Source organism: Sinocyclocheilus grahami, unplaced genomic scaffold, assembly GCF_001515645.1.
Source record: "Sinocyclocheilus grahami isolate Dianchi unplaced genomic scaffold, SAMN03320097.WGS_v1.1 scaffold2502.1, whole genome shotgun sequence".
Lineage (NCBI taxonomy): Eukaryota > Metazoa > Chordata > Actinopteri > Cypriniformes > Cyprinidae > Sinocyclocheilus > Sinocyclocheilus grahami.
In genome coordinates, this window is record NW_015507681.1 from 10,892 (window position 1) to 23,391 (window position 12,500).

The 12,500-nt window shown below is 38.5% G+C and overlaps 1 protein-coding gene across 1 annotated transcript in view; it reads right to left on the bottom strand.

Annotated features, from left to right (window-relative positions):
* The window catches only part of LOC107575188 (trafficking protein particle complex subunit 10), a gene marked incomplete at its 3' end in the record, with an annotated part of 22,404 nt that overhangs the window by 7,513 nt on the left and 2,391 nt on the right, over nucleotides 1-12,500 (bottom strand). Inside the window, exons 2-11 of the mRNA XM_016261607.1 lie at nucleotides 11,849-11,980; nucleotides 10,303-10,438; nucleotides 9,116-9,312; nucleotides 8,353-8,548; nucleotides 7,124-7,235; nucleotides 3,251-3,498; nucleotides 2,119-2,265; nucleotides 1,913-2,027; nucleotides 878-954; nucleotides 695-786 (exon numbers count right to left, since the gene is read on the bottom strand). Coding sequence (XP_016117093.1) covers nucleotides 695-786; nucleotides 878-954; nucleotides 1,913-2,027; nucleotides 2,119-2,265; nucleotides 3,251-3,498; nucleotides 7,124-7,235; nucleotides 8,353-8,548; nucleotides 9,116-9,312; nucleotides 10,303-10,438; nucleotides 11,849-11,980 — 1,452 coding nt within the window. The remainder of the gene's footprint in view (nucleotides 1-694; nucleotides 787-877; nucleotides 955-1,912; nucleotides 2,028-2,118; nucleotides 2,266-3,250; nucleotides 3,499-7,123; nucleotides 7,236-8,352; nucleotides 8,549-9,115; nucleotides 9,313-10,302; nucleotides 10,439-11,848; nucleotides 11,981-12,500) is intronic.

The window sequence follows — 12,500 nt, forward strand, 5'->3', positions numbered from 1 at the left end:
CACACAGACGCACACACACACACAGACGTACACACACACAGACGTACACAGACGCACACACACGGACGCACACGGACGCACACACACAGACGCACACACACACATAGACGCGCACACACACACAGACGCGCACACACACAGACGCACACAGACGGACGCACACACACACACAGACGCGCACACAGACGGACACACACAGACGCACACACACACAGACGCACACACACACAGACGCACACAGTCTTAAGTTGCTGGGGTATATTTGTAGCAATAGCCAACAATACATTGTATGATTGTATGAAAAGATTTTTCTTTTATGCCAAAAATCATTAGGATATTAAGTAAAGATCATGTTCCATGAAGATATTTTGTAAACTTCCTACCGTAAATATATCAAAACTTAATGTTTGATTAGTAATATGCATTGCTAAGAACTTCATTTGAACAACTTTAAAGATGATTTTCTCAATATTTAGATTTTTTTGCACCCTCAGATTCCAGATTTTCAAATAGTTGTATCTCAGCCAAATATTGCCTAACAAACCACACATCAATGGAAATCTTGATGATGATGCATAAATTTCAATTTCCAAAAATTGACCCTTATGACTGGTTTTGTGCTCCAGGGTCACATTTAATCGACACTAATACACTCTGAGTCACACGTGTTTCTGTGATGTTAAATCGTGCTCACATGTAGAACTCGGCCAGACTCTTCCCCACCAGCCGAGCTGAACGCAGCCGCCCGATCGCCTTATACATCTCCATAGCGGCGTGAGACAGCTCCTGATCAGACGCACAAACCACGAGCAAAAATAAACCCAGTAATCACAGCACTAAAATAAACACTCACAGACCACAGAAACCGAACGCTCACCAGATAGTGTTTCTCGAAGGCCTCCACAGACGACAACGCCTCCTTCAGCTTCTTATACGGACTCTGAGGACTGTTCACTGAGACACGGAGATTACAGACACATTACAGACACGCTTTAACCACTGAAACACAATCAACACACATCTGTGAGCTGCTCATCAATCTCCTCATTAGTGATGAGTCTTATTTATATACACACTACCAGTCAAATGCTTGGAATAGTTATGAGTTTTAATGTTCTCGAAAGTCTCTTCTGCTCATCAAGGCTGCATTTATTTGTCCAAAAATACTTTAAAAACAGTGAAATATTTTTACAACGTAAAACAGCTGTTTTCTATGTGAATATGTGTTAAACTGTAATGTATTTCTGTGATGCGCAGCTGTATTTTCAGCATCATTCCTCCAGTCTTCAGTGTCACATGATCTTCAGAAATCAGTATAATATGCTGATCTGCTGCTCGAGAAACATTTCTGATTATTATCAATGTTGAAAACAGTCGTGCTGCACAATATTTTTGTGGAAACCGTCATACATTTTATTTTCCAGGATTCACAGATGAACAGAAAGTTCAAAAGAACAGCATTTATTTGAAATAGAAATCTTTTGTGACATTATAGAAACATGTCTTTACTGTCACTTTTGATCAATTTAATGCAGCCTTGATGAATATGTTGTGCATCACAGTTTCCACAAAAATATGATTATGAAATTATTTCTTAAGATCATGTGACGCTGAAGACTGGAGGAATGATGCTGAAAATACAGCTGCACATCACAGAAATACATTACAGTTTAACAGAGATTCACATAGAAAACAGCTGTTTTACATTATAATAATATTTCACAATTTTACTGTATTTTTGATCATATAAATGCAGCCTTGACGAGCAGAAGAGACTTCTTGTGTGTGTTCAAATATATTTATATTATACATATATGTGTGTATGTATATAACAGTTGATAAATTTGAGTAGTATCAAACACCTCATACAATAAGGATAATGGAAAATTATGCGTTATTTCATCATAATTACCCGTTTCGGGTCTCTCTGCTCCCAGACCAGCCAGCAGGTCGACGGTTTTGTTCAGGTCCTCAGAGTTCGGGCCGTTCTCGGACACCAGACCACACAGATCACCCAGACACCTCAGCTGCCAATAAAATCACACATGAATGAAGAAATAAGCCCAAAAGGGCCACTGTCACATGCCTTCGAGTGCGTTAGCCATGTGTGATCAGTACCTTCTCCGTGGCGTAGGTCCACAGGCCCACGGTGTGGGAGGTGTTGGCCTCCAGTTGGCTGCGGTCGCAGCAGCCCTCTATCCGGTGCAGGACCTCCAGACAGCTGAGAAACACCCAGCAGTCCAGAGCGCCGCTCACCACAGACACCTGCAGCACACACACGCATCAGAGTCGCCTGAAACACACCCCAAACACGTCTGAAAAGCCCCAAATACACCTCAAACACGACCCAGACATGTCTCAAATATGCCCCAAACATATCTGAAACACTCCTGAAACACGCCCCAAACATGTCTGAAACAGACCTGAAATATGCCCCAAACACGTCTGAAACACGGCCCAAAAACGCCCCAAACATGGCTGAAATATGCGCCAGAGATGTCTGAAACACACCTGAAACACGCCACAAACACAGGGCAGGCCCCAAACGTCTGAAACACGCCCCAAACGTCTGAAACACGCCCCAAATATCTGAAGCACATCCCAAAACATGCCCAAATGTCTGAAACGCCCCAAAACACGCCCAAATGTCTGAAACGCCCCAAAACACGCCCAAATGTCTGAAACACGCCCCAAAAGACGCCCAAATGTCTGAAACACGCCCCAAAAGACGCCCAAATGTCTGAAACACGCCCCAAAAATGGCTGAAACTCTGCCCAAACATATCTGAAACACACCCCAAAACACCTGAAATATGCCCCAAAATATGTGAATCAGGCTTCGAATGTCTAAAACATGTCACAAAACACCTGAAACACACCCCAAACTTCTGAAACACTGCCCAAACACATCTGAAACAGGCCCCCAAAACAGCTGAAACACTGCCCAAACAAATCTGAAACACGCCCCAAAAACAGCTGTAACACTGCCCAAACAAATCTGAAACACACCCCAAAAACAGCTGTAACACTGCCCAAACACATCTGAAACCCACCCCAAAAACACCTGAAACACTGCCCAAACACATCTGAAACCCACCCCAAAAACAGCTGTAACACTGCCCAAACACATCTGAAACCCACCCCAAAAACAGCTGTAACACTGCCCAAACACATCTGAAACACACCCCAAAAACACCTGAAACGCCCCACAGCTAGCACCGTGTAAACGGCGGTAAAACACACACACACACCTCCAGCAGCCGCAGCTCTTGCACGCAGTTGTGCAGCAGCTCGAGCGCGCGGGCCGTCACCTCCCAGGGTCTCTGCAGGAAGATGAGCAGCGTACACTGGCGGGAGAACAGGTAGCTGCGCAGGTCCAGCAGACTGGCCTCTCCTCTCTGGATCAGGTCACGCTTCTCCATGTCGATGGGCCGCCGCAGCAGCAGCCCGTTCCAGCTGCGCACCGGCTGACAGAACGAGCCCAGCCAGTTAGCGCCGTCTGAACACCAGCAAAACACACACAACCAGAGTCAAACCTGCTCAGATACATTATCTGAATAAATGATCTCCATTTACTTTCTTAATTTCTCTACTGTGAGCATTTCATGGGTACACGTTATTCAAATGATTTCCTATTAAAAAGCAACATTTCATTTTTTTTAGCATATTTTTATAATTTTAGGTATATTTTAAATAATGCATTGAACTATATTTTACTCATTTATTTTAAAGTATTTATTATATTTTTATTTTTAATAGTTTATTATATGAATAGAGTTTTACTTAAATTAAAAAAATATATTTTTAATAAATATAAATATTGTATAAAAAATATAAGAAAGTATACAAAACAAAAATATATTGTTCACTTAATTTTAATAATCTTTCTGTACTAAGCAATATCATGGCTTAACATAATCCAATTAAATTGTGATGGACAACATTTATAAAATACAAAATTCCTTTAAACATATTTTGATCATTTTTGATAAAAAACTTTTGTAACTATATATTTTTTAATTATTTAATTTTTATCATTTAAATAATTATATTTTTATAATTGTACTCACATTTAATATTTTTAAATATATTTTATGAAATATAATAAATAAATGATAAACATTTATTAATGATATTTATTTTATTTTAATAATCTTTCTGCCAATGAAATCGAGGCTGTGTGGGCAGTGGAAAAATAACACTGAGAAACAATATCACACATTAACATAATCCAATTAAATCCTGATCGACAACATCCATAAAATGCGAAAGTCCCATAAACATATTTTTAAAATGTTAGTTATTTGTAAAAAAAAAAAAATTATATATTGATGATATATTACGAGTTTTAACGATACTCAGATGTCACGGTTCGATACGATTTCGGTACAACAGGAAAAAACAACAAATCTACTATGCTAGGTTTCTTTTCATTTATTTTGAACAGACAGTAGAACAAATTGTGAAAGAGATGAAAGGGCTAAATATTATATTAAATTATATAAAAGCTGCAGTACATATACATACATATATATATATATACACACATACAAGGAATTAATACTTGAAATATATTTGATTTAGTTAACAGATAAACAAGGGGGAAAACAGTGCTAAGTAATGTAGCCTAGGCTATATACGCTGAGTTTCAGTTCATTTTTGTGACACGCTAAATTAGTTCAAAGAAAGGAAACTCAAATGGCAGAAAGCGACATCCTATCTGTTTTCTTTATTTTACAAAAGCACAATGTTTTGTTTTCATTGTGAGTGTACACAAATAAAAGCAGACCTTTATACAGTGATGCATTAGAGCCACAGAAAGACAAACGTTTCGCTGAAAATGCACAATATACAATTCATTATGTACATCAACAATGATTCAGGACCAATATAATGTAATTTAACGGAAAACTATGTGAATGGTGCGGCAGGATTTTCTGTCAGCTGCATTTAAATCCGCGTCTGAAGTTCCCCGCTCTGTTCAGCGTGCAGTATCACGTGTCTAAACAAACAGCATGTGCTGTCAGTGATTTCAACCACTAGAGGCCGCTCTCGCGCTGTGTAATGACAGCAGAGCCTTCTCAGCCGCTCCAGCAACGGACGCAACCCGGAAAACAATCGGCATGGATTTTTGTCGATAACCGATAGTTCCAGCAATCAACTATCGGTGCCGATTAATCGGCAAAACCGATACATCGGTCGACCTCTAATATATACATAGATCAGTGGCGTTCCGTCCATATAAGCTGCGAATGCTCCGCATACCCAGGCCATTTTAGAGAATAAGCTCACGGGATATTTCATTTAAACATGATTATAAGTGGATCCCTTGTCATTTGAAATGTACCTTAAAGCTTAAAGAGTTAGGAATGAGTACGTACAATGATTTATTACCAAAGGCAGTCATTTTGTTTAAATTTTCTTGCGGTTGCTTCCGGGCGAGCGGATTCTCCGCAGCTTTCTCGCCTCCGCTCTGTTGCTATGACTCGTCAGGATTATAGCGCGTTCTCAGTGATTTGCTGGTCTGCGGTTGATTTAATGCACGAGGTAAACTGTTCGCAAAGCGCTCACTCAAGAGGAAAAATGTGCGGTTTCTGTCAGATCTCGATTGCCGAGAATCACATTGTGCTTGATGCAAAACCAACTCGACTAAATCAAAAGTAAAAAACACTAAATGTATATTTTTATTTTCTCAAGCAAAGCAAATTTTAAAAGTCCACTGAACCTATTACATTTTTGGTTATAGACAACGCATGTTGAAGATATACGTTATTGTCAACGTTATTGCCTAAGCGGTAAATTACATTTTTTTGTATAAAATATGGGCTATACAAAATTTTAATAATAACAAACATATTGTTCCATTTGTTTTGCGTATGCTCGTGTCGCTCACAGTTAAAGTCCTTCTCTGATTTTATTATTGTTTGCAAGGTTGCAACGTTGCTTTGCAATATTTTAAATATTTTGGGGTATTTTGCATGGTCTGTTATTGGAGTAATGTCACCCGATGGGAGTTTTAACTGTTTTCACTGGGAATAAAAAACTCATTTAGCTGATGCAGAGAGACGTATGGAGCGGGGGAATCTCCCCACCCTCTGTGATCCCTTCTGAGTGTCCTAAAAGCTGATGGGGGGGGGGGGGGGACTCAGCATACCCGGTTAAAAAAGACACCGCTCGCCACTGGTATACAGTGCTATTTATTTTGATGAAGACAAACAAGACACAATTCACCAATTCTCACAGTCTTTCCACAGTTTCCACATTCCACAGTTTTTTTTTGTTTTGATTTTCTTGTCTTCTTCTTCCTGTTACCAATTGAATGAATGAACGAACAAATGAACGAATGAACAAACAAACAAACACATGTCCATGCAATACAATTCAAATGTTTGTGGTCTGTAAAGTTATTACTTATTATATGTTTCATGGAATGGTGTTTTAGTATCATTTATATGCTATTTTGATATGAATATCAAAATAATATTACAAATAATAATCAAACATATACATAATAGTGCAAAATATTACTACAGTTTAAAATAGCTGTTTTATGCTATTCATTCAGAATTAGTTTTTTTTTCATTTTCAGCATCATTACTCCAGTCTTCAGTGTCAAATTATCCTTCAGAAATCATTCTAATATGCTGATTTAATATCGTACACTGATAAAAATGGTAACATACAAAATTATAAAATATAATTTGACTCGAATTAGTCAAGTCAAAAATATTATTTAATATAGTTGAATCAAATTTGGTGTATTGCTTTATTGTATTTAAATGTTCAGTTATTTTTGTTAGAAGGAAAAAAGTTATTAAACCTGCTACGCTGTATTATGACAACACTTTTATGTAACTAAATTTCAATATCGTGATAATACAGTATACCGTGTTTATTAAAAAATGTATTTATTATATTTTGTCATTTTACTTATATTAAATTTTTAATGAACATACGTTATAAAATACAATAAAATATAAAAAAACATTAAAATAAAAAACACATTGTGATTTAAGAATCTTTCTACTGATGTAATTTGTATATATGAATATAAAATATATCTTTTTTTATATATTAAGTGAAGCTGTGTAGCACAGGACATTAATGCACAGATGACGGTTTACCTCCAGCGCCAAAGTTGAGCACATACTGCGTGAAAAGAGCGTCTAGTTCATCATACTGGACCAGAGCGTCTTCAAACTGCTGCAGCATCTCGAACACAAACGCCAGCTCCTCCTGATCAACACACACACACACACACACACACACACACACACACAATGAAGATATTTTGTAAATTTCCTACCGTAAATATATCAAAACTTAATGTTTGATTAGTAATATGCATTGCTAAGAACTTCATTTGAACAACTTTAAAGATGATTTTCTCAATATTTAGATTTTTTTGCACCCTCAGATTCCAGATTTTCAAATATTGTCCGATCCTAACAAACCATACATCAATGGAAAGATTATTTATTCAGCTTTCAGATGATGCATAAATCTCAATTTCGAAGAATTGACCCTTATGACTGGTTTAGTGCTCCAGGGTCACAGATATGATTTCTGCATGCTGTGATTGACAGCTCCTTCAGCTAGAGTTAACTTTATCAGCTATTTTTAGTCTTAGTCCCGTGTTAAATGTCCTTGTTAGTTTTTATCATATTTAGTTCCTATTTAGTTTCAGTCGACTAAAATCTCAACATTTTAGTCTAGTTTTAGTCAATGAAAACTAGACATTTTAGCAATAAGATTATTATTAATTATCCGTACAGCAGTATTATTTTTTGCAGCCATTTTTTATTTAGTCTTAGTCTTACTCGAATGTTATCATATTTAGGCAGCCTTGTCCTGTTTTTGTTCAGTCAAGTTTAACTCAACGAAATGTCTGAGCGTTTTAGTCGATTAAATCTTAGTCACATTTTCGTCGTGCTGTATTATGGTTAAACTGATAAAAATGTATTTAGCTCAAAATTATAATCGTAATGATTGTTGTCATTTGAGAAATGTATTTTGCATTTCAGGTATTGCACTTTCTCCAGTAAACACAAATCAACAGAACTCGTGGTCCCTCATCTAGTGTACTGATTTATTATAGGCTTTTTATTATATAAATGAATACCAAAGACTTATGCAATCTCTCTGTCTACATTATAAAAAAAAAAAGATTATTATAACGGTGTAATTCCAAACTGCAATAGCCTGTTTCTCTATTAAAACAACAGCGGTTGAGTAAGTGCATTTATTCAGAAACCAGTCACTGTTTTCAATGAAGCACTGAAGCTCGTCAACGAACATTTTTCATCACAGTTTTCGTTAACGAAAGTAACACCACCCTCAGCAAATCGCACACCTGCACCATGAAGTAGTCGCAGAAGCTCCAGCCGGGCTCGGTGCGTTTCTCTCGCAGCGTCCTCATCTCGTCCTCGAAGCGGCCCAGATTCCTGGTGAAGGACATGAGCAGCAGCGTGCGGAGCTTCGTGAGGAACGAGCTCCAGGACTCCTGCGAGCGCGACGACTCCTTTAGCGGATCGCACAGAGACACACACCTGCAGACACACAGCAGACACTGGCTTACACGGTCTGCATTACACACTTACATCACATTAAATACAATACCATATGTGACCCTGGAGCACAAAAGCAGTGTTAAGTCGCTGGGGGATATTTGTAGCAATAGCCAACACTACATATATACAAACCACACATCAATGGAAAGATTATTTATTCAGCTTTCAGATGATGTATAAATCTCAATTTCACAAAATTGACCCTTATGACTGGTTTTGTGCTTCAGGGTCACATTTGATTTTTTATAATTGTATTTATATAACATTTTTTTTAAATCCAAGTATAAAAAAACATAAAATAAATGTAAACAATTATACTTATGACTAACTAAACAGCATGAAATTACCCAGCAGTGAGTTCAGTTGATCAGGCGTAGTTATCGATAATCTCAAAACACTGATAATAACCGCTGATGAATTGGTGATTCTGTGCCTCAGCTGTGACTGACTGCTGCATGTGTGTTCATTCAGACACTGAGTGTGTAAGTAATCGTCAGCAGCAGCTGCTGCGTCGGGGAGCAGAGCATGCTGGGATCAGGAGCTCACCTGTCGCTCTGCTTGTTGCAGAAGTCGCTGCGGATCTTGTCGACGATGGAGGTGCGTGGCAGGAGGTTGGTCTTGTTCTTCTTCTTGTTGTCGCTCTCCACCACCGCGATGAGCCAATCCACCGAACCGTGCAGACGCAGAGCAGCCTGCCAGCGCTGCATGTCCTCCTTCACCGATGCCTTGTACACCTCCGAGTCCTGACACACACACATTTAACCATTTATTTAAATCCACTTAAAATAAATTATTTACAGGGACATAAATACTACAGATGCAGTTAGATACATGTACATTATACCATGCAGGTATATCATGTTTGGTACCCCAAGTCCCATTGGGGATGAAAAATAATATCTCACACACACACACACACATAAAAAACACACTCTCTCTCTCACTCTCACACACACACACACACATAAAAACACTCTCTCACACACACACAAAAACACACTCTCTCACACTCACACAAACAGAAACACACACACACAAACACACATCTCTGAATGCCATACTAACTACTGTTTTTAAGACAGCAGTGTGTAGAATGTGAATCTTCTGTATGTATTGAACACCCACGATACAAGACAATGTCCTATATTTGCCAAATGTGCAACAGATCGCACTGCACAGAATCTGTCTCCCACAATGCAATGCACTCAACTTATCAAATTCTATTTACAGCATGACAAATAAACAGGAATTAGATGTTTGAGCAAATAAGCTCAGACAATAAATTAATTATTTTTGGCTTGGCATTTATGATAAATGTTGCACATAATAAATGACACTATTATTTACGTTTGTTTCACACTGTTTGCAATTTCTACTCTATTTTTCATTGCTGTACTCTCTGTTTTCGAGAGTGAGAGGAATTAAACACATTTACAGAGCTTTATAATGTGTGCAACCCTTTCATTTATCGGTATTTAAATTATTTCTGAATTGTAATGATAAAATATGTCTTGTACACCAATGCAATTTTTTTTAATGCGACTGTTTTTTCTCTCCAATAATGCAATTCTGACCCGGTGTGAAAAATGTTACTTATGCACTACTCAGATGATGCTCTTAATTAACAGGAAAAGTGTTTTGAATGATGGACGCTTCTTGCTTCTTTTAGGAACGGGACTGCTAAAACTAAATGTCATTATGGACACAGCTATGATGTCTAACGCGAGACTCACGCAGCAGTCAGTCCAGTAGACGTGCAGGAAGGGGAACGTCAGCAGAGCTTTATTCCCTTCTTTAGGAAGCAGTTCCTCCTTAAACTGGACAAAATTAGCCTCCAGATAGATCATCTTCGGTGCTCGTCCGTAAGACCTGAGACGAGAAACATCTGATTAATGACACGAGATGAAGATTTGATCCCTTTCCTAATGACCTTCTTCTGCTCTGACCTCTTTGAAACCCGCTCTTATCAAACATACAAACACTGTTATGAAACGCTGAGCTGGACAAACTCTTTAAACAATTATTATATAAATTAAATAACAGGTTTTTATAATGCATTATCTTCTTATCGATCCACCAGTTCACATTTATAGCTCTGCGTGTTAAAACATGGGTGGATTTTCGCATTGGTCTGAACAAAAACAGCAGATTCATTCTCTGCCAGCAGGTGGCGCTTTCAGAACAGCAGAAATAGAACGGTTTCTCCGGTAATGGCTGTACAGAAAGCAGCCGCTCGTGTTTATTTAATGAAATCATAGTCTTTTGAAGTTTAATCGTCACATTAAGCTTTCCGTACCCAAATTTAAGACCTGAAATCATAATTAAGACTTTCTTGTGTAATCTATTATCTAAAAACATCTTATAGATCCTACTGTGAATGATTCATCTTTGCATAAGCTTAATTTTTTAATGTTTTGAGCTCTTAATGTTTAATCAGGATTTAGTGCTATTAAACCCCGCCCCTCAAGCTCACACCGAGCCACGCCCACATCTCAACATCATATCAAGTCCAACCAAGTCCCGCCCTGCATTTAATCTCACTGATAATCTGTTACACTCAGATGAACATCACAATATGCATGTAAAGATCTGACGCTACTTCTGCTTCATTGTGACTGTACTGTATAATAACATCTGTATAATACTTTAATACTCTACTGTATAATATAGGGATGCAACGATTATAGATTTTGTTGGTACGATTATTGTAGGAATAATCACGATTTTACGATTATGACGATTATTATGCATTTATTCATTTCCCAACATTACTAATGTATAAAATCACATGAACACTCTTTAGATATTAAAGTGTTATTTATTGCTGGCTTTTGAAACAGAAATAACACGGTAACCAATAATACAGCACAAAATAATAATAATAAAGACAAACAAAAGTCCATCTCTCCCATTGGGATTAAAAAAAGGTAAACATCCATGACAGTATTTCTCTTTTGAAAATAACAAATGGAAATAGATCGCAAAAGTATTTAATGTTTGCAGTTCGTACCTTCTTTGCATTTCTTTTGGACCTGGGGTAGAGACTTTGGAAACATTGTGAAAACAAATATTGTTGGTTTTTACTTCTGAATAATACTACACCAGGGATAGTAAATAACGAAGTTAATGAAGTAGCCTATTATTAATATACGACTAATATTGACTTTATTTGTCCCACAGGGGAGTTTAGCGGAACCTTTACGATTAATTAACCGTGACGTTTTAAAGTGCAGTTAATCGCGAAACCGGTTAATCGCTGCACCCCTAGTATAATATCACCTCCTCCACTCCATGGGCTCTCTGGGCAGCTGCTGGGTCAGTGATCCGTACAGGGCTGTGAACAGGTTCTGATCGCCCGCACCTGCGCAACACACACACACACACACACACACACACACACGTGTTACCAGACTGAAGTTTAATCTTTAATGTCATGGTGAAACCACAAACATACACAGATATATATAGTGCTCAATTCACACTCACACACTCACTCACACACACACTCACTCGCTCACTCACTCACTCACTCACTCTCACTCGCTCACACACTCGCTCACACACTCGCTCACACACTCGCTCACACACTCGCTCACACACTCGCTCACACACTCGCTCACACACTCGCTCACACACTCGCTCACACACTCGCTCACACACTCGCTCACACACTCGCTCACACACTCGCTCACACACTCGCTCACACACTCGCTCACACACACGCTCGCACACACGCTCACTCACTCTCACACTCACTCTCACACTCACTCACACACTCACACACTCACTCACACACACACTCACTCGCTCACTCACTCACTCACTCACACACTCGCACACTCGCACACACGCACACACGCACACACGCTCACTCGCTCACTCACTCTCACTCGCTCACACACTCGCTCACACACACGCTCGCACACACGCT